The sequence below is a fragment of the Coregonus lavaretus genome (assembly GCF_964263955.1).
Source record: "Coregonus lavaretus genome assembly, chromosome: 6".
Lineage (NCBI taxonomy): Eukaryota > Metazoa > Chordata > Actinopteri > Salmoniformes > Salmonidae > Coregonus > Coregonus lavaretus.
This window is the reverse complement of record NC_139993.1, coordinates 27791991-27816226: the sequence shown is the minus strand read 5'-3', so window position 1 is coordinate 27816226 and position 24236 is coordinate 27791991. Positions and strand designations below refer to the sequence as shown.

The 24236-nt window shown below is 45.1% G+C and overlaps 1 protein-coding gene across 1 annotated transcript in view; it reads left to right on the top strand.

Moving 5' to 3' along the window:
- The window catches only part of LOC311130999 (inaD-like protein), a gene marked incomplete at its 5' end in the record, with an annotated part of 117251 nt that overhangs the window by 77717 nt on the left and 15298 nt on the right, over window positions 1–24236 (top strand). The window contains 8 exons of the mRNA XM_084163833.1: window positions 5098–5294; window positions 8860–8951; window positions 21571–21643; window positions 22063–22185; window positions 22420–22518; window positions 22790–22867; window positions 23175–23304; window positions 23611–23720. Coding sequence (XP_084019959.1) covers window positions 5098–5294; window positions 8860–8951; window positions 21571–21643; window positions 22063–22185; window positions 22420–22518; window positions 22790–22867; window positions 23175–23304; window positions 23611–23720 — 902 coding nt within the window. The remainder of the gene's footprint in view (window positions 1–5097; window positions 5295–8859; window positions 8952–21570; window positions 21644–22062; window positions 22186–22419; window positions 22519–22789; window positions 22868–23174; window positions 23305–23610; window positions 23721–24236) is intronic.

Sequence of the window (24236 nt, the reverse complement as noted above, 5' to 3'; positions counted from 1 at the left end):
TATGCATTTTGCTATATTTCCTATTCAAACTCATTTCATGTATGTTTTCATGGAAAACAAGGAAATGTCTAAGTGGACCCCAAACTTTTGAATGGTAGTGTATATACACACACACACACATAGCGACACAGTGGTCCCTGCGAGAAGCAGAGAGCTCTAATTAAAATAGCAGCAGCTGTCCTGCCTCCCACCCTGCTGGGTGGAGTTGACTGTTACACTAGCACTCCTTAACTCTCTCTCTGTGTGTGTGTTTGTGTCTCTCTCTCTGTGTGTGTCTCTCTCTCTGTGTGTGTCTCTCTCTCTGTGTGTGTGTCTCTCTCTGTGTGTGTGTCTCTCTCTCTGTGTGTGTGTCTCTCTCTCTCTGTGTGTGTGTCTCTCTCTCTGTGTGTGTGTGTGTCTGTGTCTGTGTGTCTCTCTCTGTGTGTGTCTGTCTGTCTCTGTGTGTGTGCATGTGACTGAAGGTCGCGAAGAGGGAAGAGTTCACGATTGGTATTCTTATCAAAACCCCCAAGTCTATTAAAACTATCATAAATTAACTCTAAATACATAATTAACATAATTCGATTCTAGGCATGCTTCATACTCAGACTGTTAACAAAGCATTTTAACACTAAAATAACTTGCAGGCCTTTTACCTTTTTGCTCCCTGTGGCAATGTGTTTTCTACTCCAATACAGATTTTGGTCCCCAAAATCAAATGGCTGACTGCGATGAAAGCCTCTACTGTCAACATGACTCCAATATCAAATGGTTAGCGAAAGATACAGAAAAAAAAAAAAAAATTTAAACCCTGTGCACAGCAGTGTCTAGACCCAGGTGCTGGTTTTGGCAGGAACAACTAGTATATAGGGAATAGTGTGCCATTTGGAATGTACCCATGGTACGTGTTGGAGATGCACAGATTCTTCACAATAAACAGATCTTCACAATGCCTAGAGAGAACAATTATTTCACCTATCAATGTGCTGTAATAATTCTTATTCTGTGCAGAATGTTTCTTGAACATACACAGACAGATGAGCCCAAATACCCCCAACGGCGCTAATATATTTGTAATCATTTATTTCCCTCAACCTCCTTTTGCCATTGAAATGCTCAGTCTGATTGTGTGGGCATATTGATAGAAATGTTTATATATTTACATACACAGCCCTGATTGTGTATCCCCCTTCAAAGTAGGAGGATACATATGCAAATAAAAGGTGACTGGTCATTGGTCAGAATAATCAGATCAGATTGTGATGTCATGATCTGGGCCAAAAACTCCATCCCACCTGAACAGGCTAAAATTCCAAGATCTTTTTTCAACCAGGTCTTACACAAAAAGGCATTATCATAATTTTCACAATTTCAGAGTGTTATTTTGACCTCATAGTGTGGAAATATCTTTCTTTTTTTTACTGGAAAATCACTTTTTTGACTGCACTGTCCCTTTAACATTTTGTGGTTTGTGATGAATAGACTCATAGTGTATTGAAACTCAATTGATAAACTAAGTTGTCCATAATTCTGAGGATCTCTCAATGGAAGTCTGTGTTTCACGCTGGAATAGGGCTGTGCGATATTGCCAAAAATCATATCACACTATTTTTCACAAGCTACGTTTGCTCCAAGACATTTAGCTAGCTAGCTGGCTAGCTAGCCAACTAGCAATTAGCATTAGCGGCTAACATTATTTATTTTACCCCCAACTTGCTAAGAAAAGACAAACTAGCTGTTTTCAGATAGCAAGATACACAAACTAATAGTGTGATTATAGAGCATTTGTGGATTTATATTAAGAAGCAAAGTGGAAAGCAGCATCATTGTCACCATCTGCAGCATTGCATCTGCTCTGCAGCATTTACAATGCAGACTGTGACTCGTGGTAGTGCAAAAACGTATCTCCTTGAGTGACAGGAGGCGGGGCTTGGTGTGTATGGAGGGAGAGAGACGACTCAATTAGAAAACGGATAAAACTATAAAAACGGACATTACACACAGCGGAGTGGCGTAACATATTTAACAAACCAAACATTAAAATACTGTTATACAAGATAAAGTATAAACCCAAACCGATCCGTGCATCAATACCGGTATATAGTAGAATACGGCATACCGCCCAGCCCTATGATGGTAGTGCAGCACCTCTCTCTCCCTCCCTCGCTCTCTGACTGAGTCTTAAACACAGTTACTATACCACAGCTAAGTGTCGAACTAATGGGGACTAGCCTCTGTCAGACACTTTTCCACTCCTTCTCTCCACAAGTTCATTTACAGGTCCTCTTAGCCAGCAGCCTCACTAAGGGCCTATTCAATCAAACATGGTCATGCCACTCAATTCCCCTTTTTCCTGTCACCTACACACGCATGCATGCACACACACACACACTCTCTCTTTCGCCCTAGCCTTTTAGGGGCCTTAAGGGAAATATAGTTGGGCGTAGAGAAAATGTTGCAGTTTTAAAGTTTGGTGCAATTCAACACATTTGCTATGGTCGGAAAGAAGATTTGACAATTTTCTAACTAATTTCATGCAGTTCTACTCATTTTGCCATGGGGTGGAGAGAAAAATGTGCAGTTTTTAATATATCTGAGAGAGTGACTAACAAAATCAAGGGGGCCCGCTGTAATTCGCATGATTATTTGCAGTTTTAAAGCTAATTTCCTGCAATTCTACACATTTTGCCGTAGGGTCAATTGGATGAAGTTATGGATTTGTATTTTCCTCAGCCCAAGCGTTGTCACTAAAACCACTGATACAGCAATAACTGTTTTAAACCAATCCTAATAAAACGTTCTAGCAATGTTTCTGAGGTTGTGGTTTGGACCAGATCCCTGCACTTCACACCTCTATTTTCATATCCTCATTTTCTCTCTAGCCGCGTCTCTATCTTGCTACCTCTCTTGAGACATTTCTCTGCCTCTCCTGTCCTATCTTCCCTTTATCAACCCATCCAATTTCTCCTATCTCTTCCTTTATTTCCCCCCTTAGTTTCTCTCCTTTCTCCCTCTCAACCCATCCACCCACCCTCTCTTTTCCTCTCTTTCGCTTCCTACTTTTCTCAATTTCTCAACCCATCCCAGTTGCTACCTCTAAGGTCACTCTCTTCCTCTTTTCCCTTGTTCCCCCCCCTCCACGCTCATGGAGTGATTCTCTCCCCCTCCTTTTTATCGGTTGGAATTTATGGACCTCTTTGGGCTTTTAATGACTCTTCTCACGGCGTGACGGGAATGAAAATCTCTCTCCCTCCCAGGATCTCTTTCTTCCCCTCTTGCTCGCTCTCTCCTTCCTCCTTCCCTCTCTCTTTCGCTCTTTCCATGTCTCTCCGCCTTAAAAAAGAAATAGAAAATAAAAACATTGAGGGCCGCCTCAGAAAGGTCATGGATACCATCCCTCCCGCTTGTTCTCTCTACCTCCTCTCTCTTTTCTCTCCCTCTCCTGCCCCCTTCATGTTTACTGTGTGACAGCTGCAGGGTTTTAATCAAAACAGGAGTGAAACACTACGCTGGGCTGGGCAGAAATAAACAGAAAGAGGGAGGAGAGGAAGGGGGGATATTTAAGCGTGCATCATGTCATAGGGCCTGACGGCATTATGCAAGGTGAAGAGTTTTGTGAGCAGGGTCATAAAACCCAGCCATCCATCAAAACGTTGGAATAATGTTGGCTTGTTATTGTTGGGAGGGCTAAATACCATTGTGGTTTGGGAAGCATCCATCCCATTTGTCTCAGCCAAATAATGACCTGTGTGTACCTGTTTGCTGAATGGACGATTGGGTGATTTGATAAATGATGTGAGTTGGACGGCGGAATCGGTGTGCTATAAAGTTGGCTCTGGAGTGGGTGGCTTTTTCAAGGTGTGGCAGCAGGACCAAATTCCCTTCTCTCTTCCCTACTCTCACACACACAACATAGGTGCACAGGGTGTGTGTATCAAGTAATCATTTACGATGATTGCAGTTACATGTATTTTAGTGTATGTGTGAGAGAGTAGATGTTTGGCTTGGCGTGTGCTTTTTCATAAAAAAATGCCCCTCGAAATGTTTGAAATTGAATGAAATGCTGAGCATGAGAAGTAAACACCTCTTTCTCTGTGGTTGCCTCTTTTTAAAGCGGTAATCAGAAGTAGAAACAATAACAAAGCAGCCTCCCCGCCCCTGGTACGGTGAAAAGCTGAGGGACGGGGCTGGAGAAATGTAACCACTCTAAAATTCATAGACAGAGATATGGATGCAAGTGAACTAAGCTCATGAGGCATTTATAAGTTAGATTCTTAAAGTATCAATGGATACATATAATTAATTTATAAATCCAAAAATGGATGTAGCAACTGCTTATTGCCCCTTTAAAGGTGTTGCAGCAGGACCAAGTTTCCATTGAAGATGTTTTCTCTGCCCTCTTTCTACCCACACACACACACACACACACGCGCGCAGCGTACGTGCACAGGGCTGTTTGATAAGAAAGCAGAAGATTTGATTAGTTTCCATGACAGCCACTGTATTTTTCCCAGACCTCAACACACATGAATAGATGGAATGCAATGGTAGCCTGCTCCCTGTTTGTGCTATAATGTCAACTCCGTGCCATTCCAAACCTGACATGTTTGGCATGAGATGGAGTAACATGATGACACAAACAGACTGGGACCCAGGCTAATGCAATGGTACATCCAGAGCGAGTTTTAAATACTGCAACAATAGGGATTATTGCATTGCATGCAATTACTTTTTGCTCTAAGCGATAGAGAGAAACTAGCGGAACTAGCTAGCATTATAAAACTGGAAAGCAAAGCTTAGACTTTAGCTAGAGAGCAGAGATGAACATGTTCCTCTGTGTATTGGAGGCAGCCCGTGCCTCCTCAGACAGTTGGGAGATATGGTAATTATAATAATTGCACTCATGTATAATGGAACAGGCCAGGGTATTCCTGGCGCGCCGCCTACGGATGTATGTCAAGAATTCAGTCAGGACAATTGCCTTTAAGACCTTTTCTAGTGTAAGTCTAGATAAATGGTTTGCTGGTGTGATCTTTCCCCTAAAACTTTCTACAACACTGAAACACAGCATTAGAAATGACCACCTGTCTCTCTTCCTCTGCCTTCTCTCTCCCTCAGAGCGGATCAGGCTGCGCTATGGGGAGCTGTGCGGGGAGCTGCTGTGTGTGGAGCTGGACAAAGAGCGCCAGGGCCTGGGCCTGAGTCTGGCAGGCAACCGCGACCGCTCCTGCCTCAGCATATTCGTGGTGGGCATCAGTCCCGGGGGCCCCGCCGCCAAAAACGGAAGCATCCGTGTTGGGGACGAGCTGCTGGAGGTGAGGGGGGCCACACACACACACACACACACACCAGTGCGAACTCACACATGCATATTCTCTCACACACATTCACACACGTGTGTGAAAAGACAGTCACGCACAGATGAGCCAATTGCAGGGGTTGATTAGGTGGACAAGGTAGTGTAAGCGGCCATGTTGGATAGTCTGCCCTTGTCCTTTCCCTCTCTTCCTTCCCTCTTTCTCTCTCCCATCCCCTGCGCATGCATTATTTCTTTTGTGTACGTCACAGCCCTTTCTTTCTCTCCCTCGCTCTCTCGCCTCCCACCCTCTCTCCCTCCCACTTCCTTCCTTCCCTGTAATAGTCTAATCCTGTTGAGCCCTTGAGGGAGGAAATGAAATGGCTCCATCTCTGTCACTGTTGATGCTGAGGCCAGTGCTCCTCTCAGGCCACAGAATCCATCACAACAAAACACAATGGTGTAGGTGCGTGTGCGAATAGGCTGTGTGCGTTTTTGCCTCAAAGAAATGACAGGGCAAAAGCTGCCCAAGTGGTTAACGCAAAAAAAATTGCCTCTATACTTTCTTATACTGTATCTGTTTCTCCACTTTTCAGTTTGTCTTCTTTTCTTGCTCTTTCGTCTCTCTTCCTTTCTGTCTTTCTGGGAAGATTCCGAAAGCATTTGCTCTTGTTGCCTCAATTAATGAAAATAACTTTGAAAGTCTCCTTTTTGAGTGTGGACCTACTACTAATGAATCTAAGCAGGGAATAGCCATGCAAAATAGATGTGATTCATTCTTATGGTTTGATTAGAGTCGTTGCTGGGTTTGAGCTCTGGGACTGGCAGAGTAAGCGTCTAATGAATGCAATGAATTATAAATGTGTCAGTTTGGAGCTGTAGTGTTTGTCGGTTTCTAAACGCTTGTCTTAGATGATCTTCCACAAACATTGATACTAACATGGAAGAGCCTGAATTGGAGCTGACGTGTTGTCAGCTTACCTTAGTCTGTTATTTTGACCTCTTCCTTTTCTTTCTTCATTCCATCATATCACTTTCTCCTCCCTCCATCAGCCCTCTGTTTTTTTTCTCTCCATTCTTCCCACCCTCTCTGTCATGCTAGCGCTGCTCATTACAACAATGTCACTGCCACCATAAAAAATGTATGTGGCCTGCCACAAGTAGCGGCAGCGGAGGGAGGGAGACCCGACCCACTGCAACACACAGGCATATGCACACACACACACACACACACACACACACACACACAGACACACACAAGCAGTCTCAGGCTGATGCGCACATACACACAGTGCCTTCGGAAACAATTCAGACTTTCTCCACATTTTGTTACGTTACAGCCTTATTCTAAAATTGATTAAATAAATATAAATCCTCAGCAATCTACACACAATACCCTTAATGACAAAGCGAAAACAGGTTGTTAGACATTTTTGCAAATTTATTACAAATAAAAAACAGAGATACCTTATTTTTCATAATTATTCAGACCCTTTGCTATGAGACTCGAAGTTGAGCTCAGGTGCATCCTGTTTCCATTGATCATTCTTGTTTCTACAACTTGATTGGAGTCCACCTGTGGTAAATTCTATTGATTGGACATGATTTGGAAAGGCACACACCTGTCTATATAAGGTCCCACAGTTGACAGTGCATGTCAGAGCAAAAACCAAGCCATGAGGTGAACACAGTGGCCTCCATCCATTCTTAAATGGAAGAAGTTTGGAACCACCAAGACTCTTCCTAGAGCTGGCAGCCCGACCAAACTGAGCAATCGGGGGAGAAGGGCCTTGGTCAGGGAGGTGACCAAGAACCCGATGGTCACTCTGACAGAGCTCTAGAGTTCCTGTGTGGAGATGGGAGAACCTTCCAGAAGGACAACCATCTCTGCAGCACTCCACCAATCAGGCCTTTATGGTAGAGTGGCCAGACGGAAGCCACTCTTCAGTAAAAGGCACATGACAGCCCGCTTGGTGTTTGCCAAAAGGCACCTAAGGACTCTCAGACCATGAGAAACAAGATTCTCTGGTCTGATGAAACCAAGATTGAACTCTTTGGCCTTAATGCCAAGTGTCACGTCTGGAGGAAACCTGACACCATCCCTACGGTGAAGCATGGTGGTGGCAGCATCATGCTGTGGGGATGTTTTTCAGCGGCAGGGACTGGGAGACTAGTCTGGATCGAGGGAAAGATTAATGGAGCAAAGTACAGAGATCCTTGATGAAAACCTGCTCCAGAGCACTCAGGACCTCAGACTGGGGCGAAGATTCACCTTCCAACAGGACAATGACCCTAAGCACACAGCCAACCCTAAGCACACAGCCATGACAACGCAGGAGTGGCATCGGGACAAGTCTCTGAATGTCCTTGAGTGGCCCAGCCAGAGCCCGGACTTGAATCCGATCGAACATCTCTGGAGAGACCTGAAAATAGCTGTGCAGCAACGCTCCCCATCCAACCTGCCAGAGCTTGAGAGGATCTGCAGAGAAGAATGGGAGAAACTCCCCAAATACAGGTGTGCCAAGCTTGTAGCGTCATACCCAAGAAGAATCAAGGCTGTAGTCACTGCCAAAGGTGCTTTAACAAAGTACTGAGTAAAGGGTCTGAATACTGTTGTTTTTTATGAATTAGCAACAATTTATAAAAACCTGTTTTTGCATTGTCATTATGGAGTATTGTGTGTAGATTGATGAGGAAAATAAACAATTTAGTCAATTTTAGAATAAGGCGTAACGTAACGTAACAAAATGTGGAAAAAGTCAAGGGGTCTGAATACTTTCTGAAGGCACTGTACTGTAAATACAGAGAAACACACAGTCACAGGCTGGTACACACATTACACACACACACACAGACATAAATACACACACATAGTTCGTCATAGGCAGAAATGCACACACACACACACGCACGTACACTCCCTCACTGATGAACACTGATACTGTCACCCCACACTAAAACCCTCACAAACAAGGCATACCGTGTCTCTAAGCCCCAGTCAGGATATGTGCTATTCCACCAAAGCAAGGTGTTGGGGCTGTGGCCTGGCCATTTGTATCTGTGTATCTGCACAGTGCTGAATTGCCTATTGATTTAACATTTAGAAGTAGCGGATACGACAGAATGTGCTCATTTGAGTAGCAGGCAAGTGTGGATTGTAGGGGCTAGCAGGCGAGCTCAATGACCTTTCAGTAACGTCTGTCTCAATTAGGGGTGGGGGTGTGTGTGTGTGCCCACATCAGTAATCATGTGCTAACGGCTGCTGCCACTAAACACTGTTGTCACACTTGAGCGGAGGCATCATCATGTCTTCATCGTTGCCATCAAGAGGATTACTGTGTGGGGTGTTTGTTTGCTGCACACGTGTGTATTTGCTTACAGGGTGTATTTGTATATACCTGCATGTGTTCATGCATATTTGTGTGTTTATGTTGCTGTGTGTTTGTCAAAGAGATAAAGAAATTAAATCCATCCCTTATCCAATAAGAAATCATAGTTTTCTGTTGAAAACGTTTTGTTACGTTGTGCCATAATGAACATGACACTGATTGTAGTTAAACTCTCTGCTTCTCTCCTCCCATCAGATCAACAACCAGGTCCTGTATGGCCGCAGCCACCTGAACGCCTCAGCCATCATTAAGAGCGCTTCATCCAAGGTCAAGATTATCCTCATCAGGTAAGGCTAGTCAGCCAACCCTGCGACCAAGGGCGTCAACGCCTATTCAAACGAAGGGGACACCTGAAATCAATAGTTATTTTGTTCATTAATAAAGACACACTTAGGCTATCCTGATCACAGTCAACACAAATATATTTTATAGAAGGCTAAGAATATAATAAAATATAACAGAATAAAATGGAACCGCTGTCATATAAAAAAAAGTTATATTTTCAAACAGCCGAAGTCAAGCCCATGCTTTTTTGATCCACGTTTAATCTCTTTCCTTCCCTTGCTCCGCTTTGTTAGGGAGCAGGCGTAGGGTCTTACATTGAGAGTATCTTCATCATGATACCGATGGAAAATAATAACAATCTATATTTTCAAAAGCATGTGAGTCTTGCGTTTGTATTTCACAACCTCCGTGGGCTTTATGTGATCTAGCAAAATAATGGCCTACACTTGATTTAGGCTACATTAGCCTATTGCATGCTAAACGTTTCTGATCAATGATAGATGTGCAAACAAATAGATGAGCTATACCACTTCCTCTTATTTGCCCAGCCAGAGAATTAACCAAATATACAGACGGAGATTCAGTGAAACAAAATCACATTCATTGAGTCAGAAGCTTTTGGTCGGGAGTAGGCCTAGGCAACTAAGCGACTGAGAGTGAAAAGGAAAATAATCCACTTGGTAAGCTACATAACATGCTGGCAACATTTTGGCCACTAAACAGTCTCCATATAAACTCAGCAAAAAAAGAAACGTCCCTTTTTCAGGACCCTGTCTTTCAAAGATAATTCGTAAAATTCCAAATAACTTCACAGATCTTCATTGTAAAGGGTTTAAACACTGTTTCCCATGCTTGTTCAATGAACCATAATTAATTAATGAACATGCACCTGTGGAACGGTCGTTAAGACACTAACAGCTTACTGACGGTAGGCAATTAAGGTCACAGTCATGAAAACTTAGGACACTAAAGAGGCCTTTATACTGACTCTGAAAAACACCAAAAGAAAGATGCCCAGGGTCCCTGCTCATCTGCGTGAACGTGCCTTAGGCATGCTGCAAGGAGGCATGAGGACTGCAGATGTGGCCAGGACAATAAATTGCAATGTCCGTACTGTGAGACGCCTAAGACAGCGCTACAGGGAGACAGGACGGACAGCTGATCGTCCTCGCAGTGGCAGACCACGTGTAACAACACCTGCACAGGATCGATATATCCGAACATCACACCTGCGGGACAGGTACAGGATGGCAACAACAATGTGTTACACCAGGAATGCACAATCCCTCCATCAGTGCTCAGACTGTCTGCAATAGGCTGAGAGAGGCTAGACTGAGGGCTTGTAGGCCTGTTGTAAGGCAGGTCCTCACCAGACATCACCGGCAACAACGTCACCTATGGGCACAAACCCACCGTCGCTGGACCAGACAGGACTGGCAAAAAGTGCTCTTCACTGACGAGTCACGGTTTTGTCTCACCAGGGGTGATGGTCGGATTCGCGTTTATCGTCAAAGGAATGAGCGTTACACCGAGGCCTGTACTCTGGAGCGGGATTGATTTGGAGGTGGAGGGTCCGTCATGGTCTGGGGCGGTTTGTCACAGCATCATCGGACTGAGCTTGTTGTCATTGCAGGCAATCTCAACGCTGTACGTTACAGGGAAGACATCCTCCTCCCTCATGTGGTACCCTTCCTGCAGGCTCATTCTGACATGACCCTCCAGCATGACAGTGCCACCAGCCATACTGCTCGTTCTGTGCGTGATTTCCTGCAAGACAGGAATGTCAGTGTTTTGCCATGGCCAGCGAAGAGCCCGGATCTCAAGCCCATTGAGCACGTCTGGGACCTGTTGGATCGGAGGGTGAGGGCTAGGGCCATTCCCCCCAGAAATGTCCAGGAACTTGCAGGTGTCTTGGTGGAAGAGTGGGGTAACATCTCAAAGCAAGAACTGGCAAATCTGGTGCAGTCCATGAGGACGGGATGCACTGCAGTACTTAATGCAGCTGGTGGCCACACCAGATACTGACAGTTACTTTTGATTTTGACCCCCCTTTGTTCAGGGACACATTATTCAATTTATATTAGTCACATGTCTGTGGAACTTGTTCAGTTTGTCTCAGTTGTTGAATCTTATGTTCATACAAATATTTACACATGTTAAGTTTGCTGAAAATAAACGCAGTTGACAGTGAGAGGACGTTTCTTTTTTTGCTGAGTTTATATACTTCCATTCATTTTTTTCAACTGGTACCGGGGGACCTTCGGACGAGTCTTGTGAAGCCTGTGGGCATCGTAGAGCAAAACAGCCAACATGTACGTGTTCGTGAGAGTCAGAGGGGTCATATAAGTGTGTAGCCCAAACTGTTCGGATGCTACAGACAGAAGTTGGCAGATCAGCTGTACTGACTTCAGACGAGTTCCAAGATGTGAGTCCCAAAATCGTTGTGTTCATGAGCGTCTCATCTTTCCATAGAGGGGTCATAACCTGTCAGATGCTACAGACGATTTTGTGAGAAGACCGGTTTTTGGGATGTCTCGTGGTCTTACAAACACCGCTCTAGCTCTGTCACCTTTCACCGCAGATGCGGTTGATTGAGACACATCCAATGCAAAAAAACATATCTCTATCTTAAACTGACAGATTTCTATGGGAATTATTTTATTTTGCTAGTTAGATTTCCACGGGGGCGCGGACATCGACTCTAGGGGGATAAGTCAAAACTGTAACTAGGCCACTCAGGAACATTCAATGTTGTCTTGGTAAGCAACTTCAGTGTATATTTGGCCTTGAGTTTTAGGTTATTGTCCTGGTGAAAGGTGGATTTGTCTCCCAGTGTCTGTTGGAAAACAGACTGAACAAGGTTTTCCTCTATGATTTTGCCTGTGCTTAGCTCTATTCCTTTTTTTTGGGTCTTTTTTTTGTTTTGAGAACTCCCTAGCCCTTGCCGATGACGAGCATATCCATAACATGATGCAGCTACCACCATGCTTGAAAATATGAAGAGTGGTACTCAGTGATGTGTTGGATTTGCCCCAAACAATGCTTTGTATTCAGGACAAAAAAAGTACTTTAGTACCTTTTTCCAAACAGGATACATGTTTTGGAATATTTGTTCTGTACAGACTACCTTCTTTTCACAAGATTATCTGGTCTGATGAAACCAAGATTGAACTCTTTGGCCTGAATGTCAAGTGTCACGTCTGGAGGAAACCTAGCACCATCCCTACGGTGAAGCATGGTGGTGGCAGCATCATGATATGGGGTTGTTTTTCAGTGGCAGGGACTGGGAGACTTGTCAGGATCGAGGGAAAGATGAACGGAGCAAAGTACACAGAGATCCTTGATGAAAACCTGCTCCAGAGCGCTCAGGACCTCAGACTGGGGCGAAGGTTCACCTATCAACAGGACAACGACCCTAAGCTCACAGCCAAGACAACGCAGGAGTGGATTCAGGACAAGTCTTTGAATGTCCTTGAGTGGCCCAGCCAGAGCCCGGACTTGAACCCGATCGAACATCTCTGGAGAGACCTGAAAATAGCTGTTTTATTTGTAATACATTTGCAAAAATTTCTAAAAACCTGTTTTTGCTTTGTCATTATGGGGTATTGTGTGTAGATTGATGATACATTTTTTTTTTAGAAGAAGGCTGTAATGTAACTAAATGTGGAAAAAGTCAAGGGGTCTGAATACTTTCCGAATGCACTGTAGTTATCGCACTACATTGTCCATGTACTTTTTGGCTTGCCATAACAGGCTAAGCATCACCACTGAGGTAACTCCATTCAACTAAAGCAGTCATCTTAACAAAATAAAAAAGTAGTCATAGCAACAAAATAGTTCAGCATTCCTTCACCGTTTTTTACCGTTTAACTCCCACAAGCATTCCAGCACAGGCTTCTTCTTGAAACAGAGATGAATGAGTTCATTTTGTGCTTGACTACCTTAACAAGATGGCTTGTGACGCAGGTAGAGAAAATTTGGAAGTCACTCCGACGTACCATTATACAACACAAAAGTATTGAACAAATCTGATGTTTTATGGAGACATTGCTCTCTAAATGGAGACATGGCTCAATAGAAGAAGAAAAAAAAAAGCTTTCTCTTCAAATAAATCATGTGTAATTCTATTGACGATAACTTTTACTGCATCGGCAAGGGTTACAAGGGGAATCGAAATGCCATTGTTTTGAGGCAGTTGGCTGATGTAAAAAATTGCACCCCAATTGTTTCTGCTTACAAATCTGAAGTGTCTGTGTGTTGAGTTATCATTTTAATTAAATGAAGGGAGAGGGAGAGAAAGCCTTTGTTTATACTCCCTTTGAGCGAGTGAGCAAAGTTATGCTATATTGGTACCATTATTTCTCAGTGTACAAGCTGTCGAATACGGGTGCGAACAGTACTAGAGGAAAATTGTACCTCCTTTCTTTCTTTCCTCCTCCGCAGTCGTGCCAAATACCCCTCCACTCTATAGAAATAAGATATTGTACCCTTCAGGGGGACATTGTTAGAACCAATTTAACATTTGAAGGCTATTTTCTCCCTCAGCCAACTTTGACAGAATGCATATGTAACGCTCTGACAAGACCATTAGGCTGGCGGCACCATCGCTCTCCGTCGTCTATTGCCACTATTACCCAGGGAAGGCAAATGAACCCCACTCGTGATGATGACCTCTGTGTAATTTGGGGAATTTGCGTCTTATCGGATCATGTGGGAGAGAGGGAGAGGAGAATGTAGGGAAAAGGAGAGGATGAGGGAAGGAGAAAGGGAGAAGTGGAGTCTCATTAACTGGGCTTCAATATCCGGCCACTCAAACACCAGCTTTGAAGCCAGCCGCTGACTTACTACATCCCAAATCGCAACCTATTTCCTATATAGTGCACTATTTTTGAACAGGGCCCACAGGGCTCTGGTCAAAAGTAGTGCACTATATAGGGAATAGGGTGGCATTTGAAACGCAGAACTGACTGCACTCGCTCTGGTCCGTCTTATTACTCATTTATTTCTTGCTCTACCGTTCCCTCTCTACCGCTCCCACTCTACCTCCCGCTATTATTTTTGCTCTCTCACTACCTCTCCTTCTCTCAGAAAGCCTCCTTCACTCTACCTAGCTGTCTTTATTCCTCCCTCTCGCCATAGCCGTCCCCCTCTCTCAAACCTTCTGTGTCTTGTCTTAATCTCTCTCGCAAACTCTCTCTCCCATCCATCCCTTTCTTTGCCTCTTCCATCTCACCCCCACCCCCCTCTCACTTCTGCCTGCCTAGTGCCTAATCATCTCTTGGGGGAGCAAGGAGCACACAAAGCACGACGGCGACGCAGCACTTAATTTCCTCCCCATGCCACGCGCCTATTCTCGCCATCCTTAAGTCCCTTTAATTGACCACAGTGGGCCAGAGCCCAGTCACCTGTGTTCTCCACACATATTAAAACACACTGGCGGGAGGGAGAGAGGGAGGCCTAGGCTGGAGTCTAGGGCCCATATCCATAAAGTGTCTCAGAGTAGGAGTGCTGGTCCCCCATCTATGTAATTTTATTCACTGTGCTTTACAAGGCGAAACTGATCCTAGATCAGCACTCTGTGACGTGTTGTGAATACGGGCCAAGGGAAGTGCAAAATGTGAACGACAGACATGGCATCAGTGAGCAGCACATCCATTATTTCTGAGCTGCTGAAGGAAATAAGGCTGCGGAAAAGATAACAACATGCTGATTTATGATTCACCAATGTGAGGTTTTCTGTTGAAGGGTCTGGCCACGTGTGGACCGCTGACTGCTATGCAGCTACTTTGGCTGACAACTAAAACATCACATATAGCAAGCATGAAATGAGTATTTGGGGTGTCCTTTATATTCCACGGAATTGACACATCCATGATGACACTTCATGGAACACGACAGTGCTGTCATTTTGAGCTTGTGGTTATCGGCGCCGCTTTCGACCGCGTCTGTTAAGATATGCGTCTCATGCCAATGGCAGAGTAAAATAATGGGTGTTTTTTTGACAGCAACAAGGAAAGTCTGTGTCCCAAATGACACCCTATTCCATATGTATTGACAATCCAGAGTTCCAATGCGGCAATTGTTTGCTAGCGGAGGACTACAGGAATGAGTTGGCTATGCTTAGAAAACAAATATCAATTATGCGCAAACTTATGTAAAAACGCAAATGAGAATTTTCTCGTTCTCCACTCCTATGGCAGGACGCCGCTCGGGCCTAATGGATGTTTCCCTGCCTTGTCATCTGTCCCTATCCGAATGGCCTGTGCTACCTGGAACGTGCCTGCCAAGGAAGTAGTCTCCATCTGCTTCTCCTCCGCTATCCTGTAGTAAAGTAGGCGGAGAACAGTAATAAGAGTGTTCCAATCAGCGCAGGTCCCAATGTCACAAGTCGTGGAAACCGAAGGCAGCGGCATGCTGCTAAGCGAACGGGAGTGATTGCGAGAGGTTCGGAGCAGATTGACATACAGTGCATTCGGAAAGTATTCAGACCCCTTGACTTTTTCCACATTTTGTTACGTTACAGCCTTATTCTAAAATTGATTAAATTGTTTTTTTTACTCATCAATCTACACGCAATACCCCATAATGACAAAGCAAAAACAGGTTTTTAAATATTTTTTTACAAACGGAAATCGTATCATATTTACATAAGTATTCAGACTTTATTGAAGCACCTTTGGCATAGATTACAGCCTTGAGTCTTCTTGTGTATGACTCTACAAGCTTGGCACACCTGTATTTGGGGAGTTTCTCCCATTCTTCTCTGCAGATCCTCTCAAGCTCTGTCAGGTTGATTGGGGAGCGTCGCTGCACAGCTATTTTCAGGTCTCTCCAGAGATGTTCGATCGGGTTCAAGTCTGGGCTCTGTCTGGGCCACTCAAAGACATTGAGACAAGATTCTCTGGTCTGATGAAACCAAGATTGAACTCTTTGGCCTGAATGCCAAGCGTCATGTCTGGAGGAAACCTGGCACCATCCCTAAGGTGAAGCATGGTTGTGGCAGCATCATGCTGTGGGGATGTTTTTCAGCAGCAGGGACTGGGAGACTAGTCAGGATTGAGGGAAAGAAGAACGGAGCAAAGTACAGAGAGATCCTTGATGAAAACCTGCTCCAGAGCACTGAGGACCTCAGACTGGGGCGAAGGTTTAATGTCCAACAGTACAACAACCCTAAGCACACTGCCAAGACAACGCATGAGTGGCTTCGGGACAAGTCTCTGAACGCTCCCTATCCAACCTGACAGAGCTTGAGAGGATCTGCAGAGAAGAATGGGAGAAACTCCCCAAATTCAGGTGTGCCAAGCTTGTAGCGTCATACCCAAGAAGACTCAAGGCTGTAATCGCTGCCAAAGGTGCTTCAACAAAGTACTGAGGAAAGGGTCTGAATACTTATGTAAATGTCATATTTCCGTTTTTGCTCAAATTTCTAATATTCTGTTTTTCCTTTGTCATTATGGGGTATTGTGTGTAGATTGAGTCAAGGGGTCTGAATCCTTTCCAAATGCACTGTATGTGTTATGGCTTTACACCCCCTGCTATATTGTGGATAAAGAGTTACCTGTCTAACAGAACACATAGGGTGTTCTTTAATGGAAACCTATCCAACATAATCCAGGTAGAATCAGGAATTCCCCAGGGCAGCTGTCTAGGCCCCTTACTTTTTTCAGTCTTTACTAATGACATGCCACTGGCTTTGAGTAAAGCCAGTGAGTCTTTGTATGTGGGACAAATCATTCACTAAACCCTCAACCTCAACTAGTTGAGGTGAATAAACTGCTTGGAGTAACCCTGGATTGTAAACTGTCATGTTCAAAACATATTGATACAACAGTAGCTAAGATAGGGAGAAGTCTGTCCATAATAATCATTTTTTGTCGCACCTGGACTAATGTTCAGTCATGTGGTCAGGTGCCACAAAGAGGGACTTATGAAAATTGCAATTGTCTCAGAACAGGGCAGCACGGCTGGCCCTTAGAAGTACACAGAGAGCTAACATTAATAATGTGCATGTCAATCTCTTCTGGCTCAAAGTGGAGGAGAGATTGACTTCATCACAACTTGTATTTGTGAGAGGCATTGACATGTTGAATGCACCGAGCTGTCTGTTTGAACTACTGGCACACAACTCGGACAAACATGCATACCCCACAAGACATGCCACCAGAGGTCTCTTTACAGTCCCCAAGTCCAGAACAGACTTTGGGAGGCGCACAGTACTACATAGAGCCATGACTACATGGAACTCTCTATTCCACATCAAGTAACACATGCAAGCAGTAAAATTTGATTAAAAAAACTGATAAAAATACATCTTATGGAACAGCGGGCACTCTGAAGCAACACAAACATAGGCACAGACACATGCATACAAACACACGATAACATATGCACTATACACACACTTACACATGCATTTTGTGTTGTAGATAGGTCCCTACTCTACTCCCACATGAGGGCACACAATGTGTTGTGAATGTATTGTAATGTTTTAATAATAATAATAATAAAAAAATGTATAACTGCCTTAATTTTGCTAGACCCCAGGAATAGAGGGATCCATAATAAATACCAATACAAATGTAGTGCACTACTTTTCACCAGAACCCTATGTGCCCTGGTCAAAATTAGTGGCCTATATAGGGAATAGGGTGCCATTTGGGATGCAGCCATAGTGTCGCTGTCTGACCCACTCAGGTCCCAAGTGCAGGAGGGTAAGTTACCACGGTAGAGCGAACAGGAAGGGACCGCCTTGGTCATACTGTTGACATTCAGAGGACTTTGTCCTTCATTGTCCGTGAATGCTGTTGAATGGTCATAGACATGAGGAGAGCAGGCACATATCTCAGTTAATCACATGCATGCCCCACAGACACACATACACATTTAGGTTTATAGGGATTTTCCAGCCTCTTCTGTCAGGTTGGTTTTCAGATTTATTGAAATGCACTTTTTTTCTATCCCACTGGTCGTGTGCACTCTGCTGTCCAGTATTCAGCATTTGTTTTCTTCCGTTTGTTTGGGGGAAAATCCATTTTTCACAGTAGCTGTGATTCGATTGCAGCCAATTCACAGTAGGAGCAGAATAGCTCAGTACGTGTTAAGGGGTTTGGTGACAAACTCGTTTAAAATGTTGGTAGAAGAGGAGGGGTGGCTCAAATGCTATATTGAGTCAAAGGTTGTTTGGCAATGAGCGTTGGGACGTCGAAAGGATAGGTCTCCTCGTAGCCGTATCGCCATGGAAACATCAGCGGGCGCCGGCCAGGCTGCGGACAGGAAGAAAAAGGGCCAGTCGGGAACGCAATAGTAAAGTATCAGCCCACCCAGCGCCTGTTCGCGTATCCGGCCTCGCATTGGAGTGAGTTAGTGCTGTGATGCAAGTGAGCGTGTTCGTTTACACACACGCGTGCAAGCAACACGTCCTACGACTTTGTCAGCTTACTGTGGATTGGCCACAGTTTCTTATTTTAGTTGTGGGAGAACGAGGATGTGTGGGGATAAGGCAACACAAGCAACAGATTGATTGATTCATAAATTCCCACCTTGGTGGAAGAGGGGAAAAAAGCATAAACTGTAATTGGAAAAGGGTCACTTACTGGGCGTAGACAATAACAGTGGAGAGAGGGAGGAAGGGAGTGAGAGAGGCGAAGAAAGGACCGGAGTATCGAGAGAGAGCGGGGAGAGGGATAGAGAGAGGCGAAGACGGGGAAAGAAGGGAGGGGGAAGAGAGAGGAGGGTACCTGTACGTCTGAAGCGGGGGAACCACCACCCATAACCACTTGAGGGGTGAACAGGAAGGATAGCTGAATATCATCACTGACAGCTGGTCTGGGCTAGCTGAGGACCATCCTTGTGGATTGCAGAAGCCAGAAGCTCCTGCTTTTCTTGGCTGTTCGCTGTGGCTGCCAGTCTGACCGTCTGTCTGTCTATCAGAGAGAGGAGAGGACAAAGTGAAGATATAACCCGGGACAGATTTATGAGTGCATCCCTGCCGGTTTTGACTGAAACCAGATAGAAGGGGAGATGACAAGAAAGGAGAGGAGATGAGAGGAAAAGAAAGAGACCCTAGAACGGTAGAGGGGAGAGGTCAAGAGAAGGCCCAAAGACAAAGGAAAGGAGAAGAAAGGAGTATCCTCATCTTCTTCCTCTTCTTTATCTCTGTGGGTCTCTAACCTACGCGTACTGAACCACTCATTTGACTGACAGTTCATGACCTCTTTGTGACTCTGCCTCCAGTAACATACTGTATCACATGGCAAAGAAGGAACTATCCTATAGGATGACATCGGAAGAAATGCCTGCACTCACTCTCTTCTGCTGCACAGGGTGAACCACTTTTACCTCTCAACAGTCCATAGCATCTGCCGGCCCCATTTCGCTCCCCACCCCTTCCCGTTGGCCCTAATCCTTCGATGTTTGCCGATCTTAATGCTCTGTATGGGTATAAGCAGTGTAATGGTTGAGCGTCCACCATATTGCTTCCACCTTACAGACATAGGGCCACGGTGAAGGGTTAGGGAGAACATTTGGACTGGCTGTGCATCTCTTTATACTTTACCCTGTTCATGTGTATTTATGGTAATTGAGACTAAGACACAGATGGTTAGACTTCATAGAAAGTTCATAAATCAAGCAACTCATGTCAATTACCACATGGGCTTTTTGCATATGCCCTGCGAATCCATTAAGGTGTCTCCTCTGCCAGCTGCAGACCATTTGTAACCTGATTGCTTATTGCCGAATCCACTCGGTTCCATTTGCATACAATAGGGAGTGATTGTTGATTCGTCTTCCCCTCCCTCATTCCGTGTCTCTCCGTCGCTCACCTCGGGACTCTGTCATATCTGTCGGCTTTGATATTTTTTGTGTCCTCGTCTCGCAGTAGTCCCCTGAGGTGGCGTGAACAAACTGTTTTGTTTCCCTTGTTTGCTGTTCCAAGTGTACACACACCACCAGGCTCGGTATTGTCATTTCAACAGCTGTCTGGAAAAGTGCGCGCTGGTGGCAGCAGTGGAATTCACGCGCACTGGTGGCAACGGTGGAGCATTTTTCTCCACGTAAATGACTGGCTTCGTCAGCTCCTGCCGGGAGATTCCATTACGGCACAAACAGAGTGAATGAAAGAGATTGAACGAAAGTAAAGACAAAAGATATGCAAAATAGGTCCCATGTAGGCAGTGAGGAAAGGAAGATGAAAAAGAACTGGACAATGCTGGCCTGTTGAGGGATGTTTGTGTTGCTGCTTGCTTTTTCCCTGAAGTAACTTACTTGACTTTCATAGCACATTGACTGTAATGATATCATTTCATCAACTAATTATCTTTGCTATTGGTAACTGATACAGGGTAATACCTATAGGTATCGTTAACAATATAGATGGGTTGAATACGTTTACCAAAACTAATGTAGCTGATTATTATAATAATTTGTGTCAAGCCACCTCAAGTACACTGTTGCTGTGTTGTTTTCAATGGAGACTATTCTCTTCAGAGAAAGAGTGAGCATAAAGTCTACTCTAACCATGCAATGTTGAGCATGCCTATTGTAAGGAGGTTGTATTGGGCTCAGGTGGTGCTATCGCAGCCGTTGAGTCCAAATCACCTGATGTGAGAGATGATGAATGTCTAGCCTGGTTGGCTCTCTCAATCCCAAACTGAGCATTACTCTGTCTGTCTTTCTCCGTCGTAGCTTTCATTTGTCCCCTGCCGATGTTACCAGAATCACAGGAGCTAACACCCTCAACCCCCGAGGCACTTCTGTAAATCTGAAATGATTGGATAGGTATAAGCATATAGGCCTACATGTATAAAGGCTAATTCAGTGTCCACAGTCGCAGAGCCGGCGGTCCATTGTGACATACTGTATCTACGCGGCTCTGAGACCACCGTCCGTGGGGGACCCACAGCCCAACCGTGCACCTCCCCAAAATTCCCAACCAATGTGGCTCCACTTAAGTGGCTTCTATTAATTTGAATGTGGTGACGTTTGGAGAAATTGCTTGAGCCACGCTGAGATTCTGAGAAAGTATAAAACCCAACAGTCCCAATATTCTAGAACGCGGCTGTGCGGACGCTTACACATTTTGGACTCCACTGATAAGCACTTAAGTCATCATTCCACAAGTGGATAGGTGCAAGTTGTCCATTTTGAACTGGGCCAGCTGTGTTTACCGGAGTCGTATTCACTAGGCACAAAACAGAAGAAAACTGACTGAAACAGGGAAGGCCTACCTGAACCTGTCCAATAAGAAACTCTTCCGTTTTTTGCTACAGTATGAATAATGAATAGGACCCTGGCTTCCTTTCCCATTGATGCTTCCTTCATATGTTTCCCTAAGGTCAGGGAGATATTGATCTAGACGGATTGAAATAATGTCCTTGATCAGCTTTATACCTGATGTCTCGCTCTGCTGTCCCGACCAAGCACCACACACACTTCACACAGTCCGTGTTAATACCACACTCTGGTACACAGGAGGAGATGCTCCCATTAACCTTGGCATCCCTTCCAATGCAGCTGTCTTCACCTCACACTCTCCACACCATTGATTACTGCTAATGCAATTCTATTGATAGCACCATCTCTATCTCTCCCCCCTCTCTCTCTATCTCTCCCGCCCTATAGGAACGAAGATGCTATCAACCAGATGGCTGTTCCCCCCTTCCCAACCCCTCCTTCTGTCCTCTCCTCCACTGAGGTGAGTCAAATTCTCACACACACATACACACACTCTTATGGCCGTGTGGTCATCCAGAAGCTGAGAGAGCATGGCACTAGCCATGACGTTATGCGATAGCATCTGCTTAGGCCAAAACACACACACCTCCAAAAGCAACAGAACAACAACTGACATCTAGCTGAAATCGTAGGCCCTTGGTCAAAAATTTAGCCTTCTAATCCAAAACATGCACGTTTTTATTTGTGCATATCCAATCAGTGCACTTATCTGAAAATATGGACTGTTATTCAATTGGAAGAAATGGTAGCGCAGTTGACAACTTTCTACTTTGAATGTGTTTTCTCCATGTATCAACACCATCATCATCATCATCACCACCATCATGATCATCACCATCATCACCACCATAATCATCATTATGATTATCATTGTCCCAGGCTCATCCCCCCACACCAGCAGCAGCAGCTGTATCGGCCTTGGCCCCTACTGAGAAGCCCCAACCTCCAGAGAGCCTGGTCCTCAGCAGGGGCCCCCTGGAGGCCTCCATCTCTATCAGCAAGGTAAGAGGCTCCACTCCCCACACTCTGTTACCTGTCCGGGGTCGTGTTAATTAGGCACCAAACGTAAGAAAGCAGACGGGAACAGGAAGGGATTACCTGGACCTGTTTTCCGTTGCAAAAAAGTTTTCTATCTGTCTTTTTTGTACATTTTCTGCCAGTGTCTTGGTCATTCTGTGGCTCTGACCTCTCTCGATTTCTCTCTCATTCGCTCGCACACACCACTCACACACACAGGAGCAGTCCAGTGTTGGCTCCAGTGGGAGCACAGCTATGGAGCTCGTCTCCAGAGAAGCAACGCTCAAGAGCCTCCGAGAGGGAGAAACCGCATCCAAGGTCAGCTGACAGGAAGCCCCTTTGTCACTTCCTCTTTGCACTCTACACGTCCCGCCCAGCCCTGAGAGCCTCAGTGTGCAGACCTTTGCAGCACCCCTAACTAATGCACTTTCCTCTTTGAAGTTTGCCACAGGCCCAGTTCACTTTCCTTTTTGAAGGCCTAACTTATATGTATAGAGACATAGGGCACTAGTCAATTCAATCCTGTGAGCTACTGTGCGCACACGTGTGTGTCTGTGTTCATGCATGTACTTCTGTGTGCTCTCTGCAGAAGGTCAAGGCCTCTGAGAAGGGGGCGGAGTCTTTGGAGAGTGTGCCTGTGCCGGTTGCCAAGGCCCTCCTGGAGCAGGTGAGCATGACAGTGGATTTGGGTTACCTATTACACGAGGCAATGTAGGGCATTCCTCAGCACTCCATGTAGGGCACTGGACTCTGCTCTATGTGGAGGGGAGAGTGAAGCAGAACGAGCTCATAGTATCAGACAACGTGTGTTTAAAATTGAACAGTAAAATACATTATTCAGTTATTCACAACTATTTTCTGGGCAAAGATCTGGTAAAATATTGACTACGATTTCTGTTGTGTTTATGCCGTTGGCGTGTGTGCACATGTGTGTGTGCGTGTGTGTGTGTGTGTGTGTGTGTGTGTGTGCGTAGACTGCCAGCCTGTCCAAGATCTCACAGAGCTCCAGTAAGCCAGTGGTGAGCACTGTGGACGGAGGGCTGGTGTCCCCCGCTGCCTCCTCCCTGCCCTCCTCCTGCACCGGTCCAGACTACTGCAGCAAAGGTATGGACCCCTCCTAACCACCTCCTCCCCGGAGCCACACTCGCAACTAGCAGTCCATTCACAGTACAGCGCTAGGGAACAACTAAGCCTTTTACTCAACATCAACTGTCTGTATTAATTTCTCTATTAAATTCACTGTGCAACGCGTTGTAAATCAACTCATCTGTTTATATGCATTATACATTGGATTGCGTAATATTAATTATAAATATGACTCCAACAAACAAAAATATCAACTCTGTTGCCTTGACGTTTTATTACAGAATCTCTCTCTCTCTCCATCCTTCCCCCTCCCTCTCTCTCCAGTAGACCCAGCCACGTGTCCTATCGTTCCAGGCCAGGAGATAGTCATAGAGATTGCCAAGGGTCGCTCTGGCCTGGGCCTCAGCATCGTAGGGGGCAAAGATACACAGCTGGTAAGATGACTAACTCTACTTGTGTGTGTGACTGGTTATGTGAACTGGATCCTATGTCAACAGTCAACAACGGACACCAAGAAGGATGTTAACTTGACATTGGATTTGATATAGGCTAATGAAACGGCATGACACGAGGCAGGTCTGCCTTATGTATACCCTTTAAAATAAAGTGGAACCGTTTATTGATTTGCTGGTACCCAGTCTGTTGTAGTCGACCTCTGTTAGGTTTATTTGAAGTTACAGCGTATTGTCTCTGTCTCAGCGAAAGGTGAGAGCCACAGCCACACTGCAGAGAGTGGTCTAGCGTGCTCTCTCGCTCTTTCTTTCTTTCTCTCTCTCGCTGTCTCTCCCTCTCACACTGCTACTCTCCTCAGTCTTCTGAGAGCACACAGCAGAAGCCTCAGGCCACCTGCTATTTAATTGAATGCTCTGTAGCCGTGTTGCCCAAGGACAGCATTGAGAGATGCATTCACTTTGTTTCCACTGATCTTTCCAGAGGCTTTCAGTCCAGTT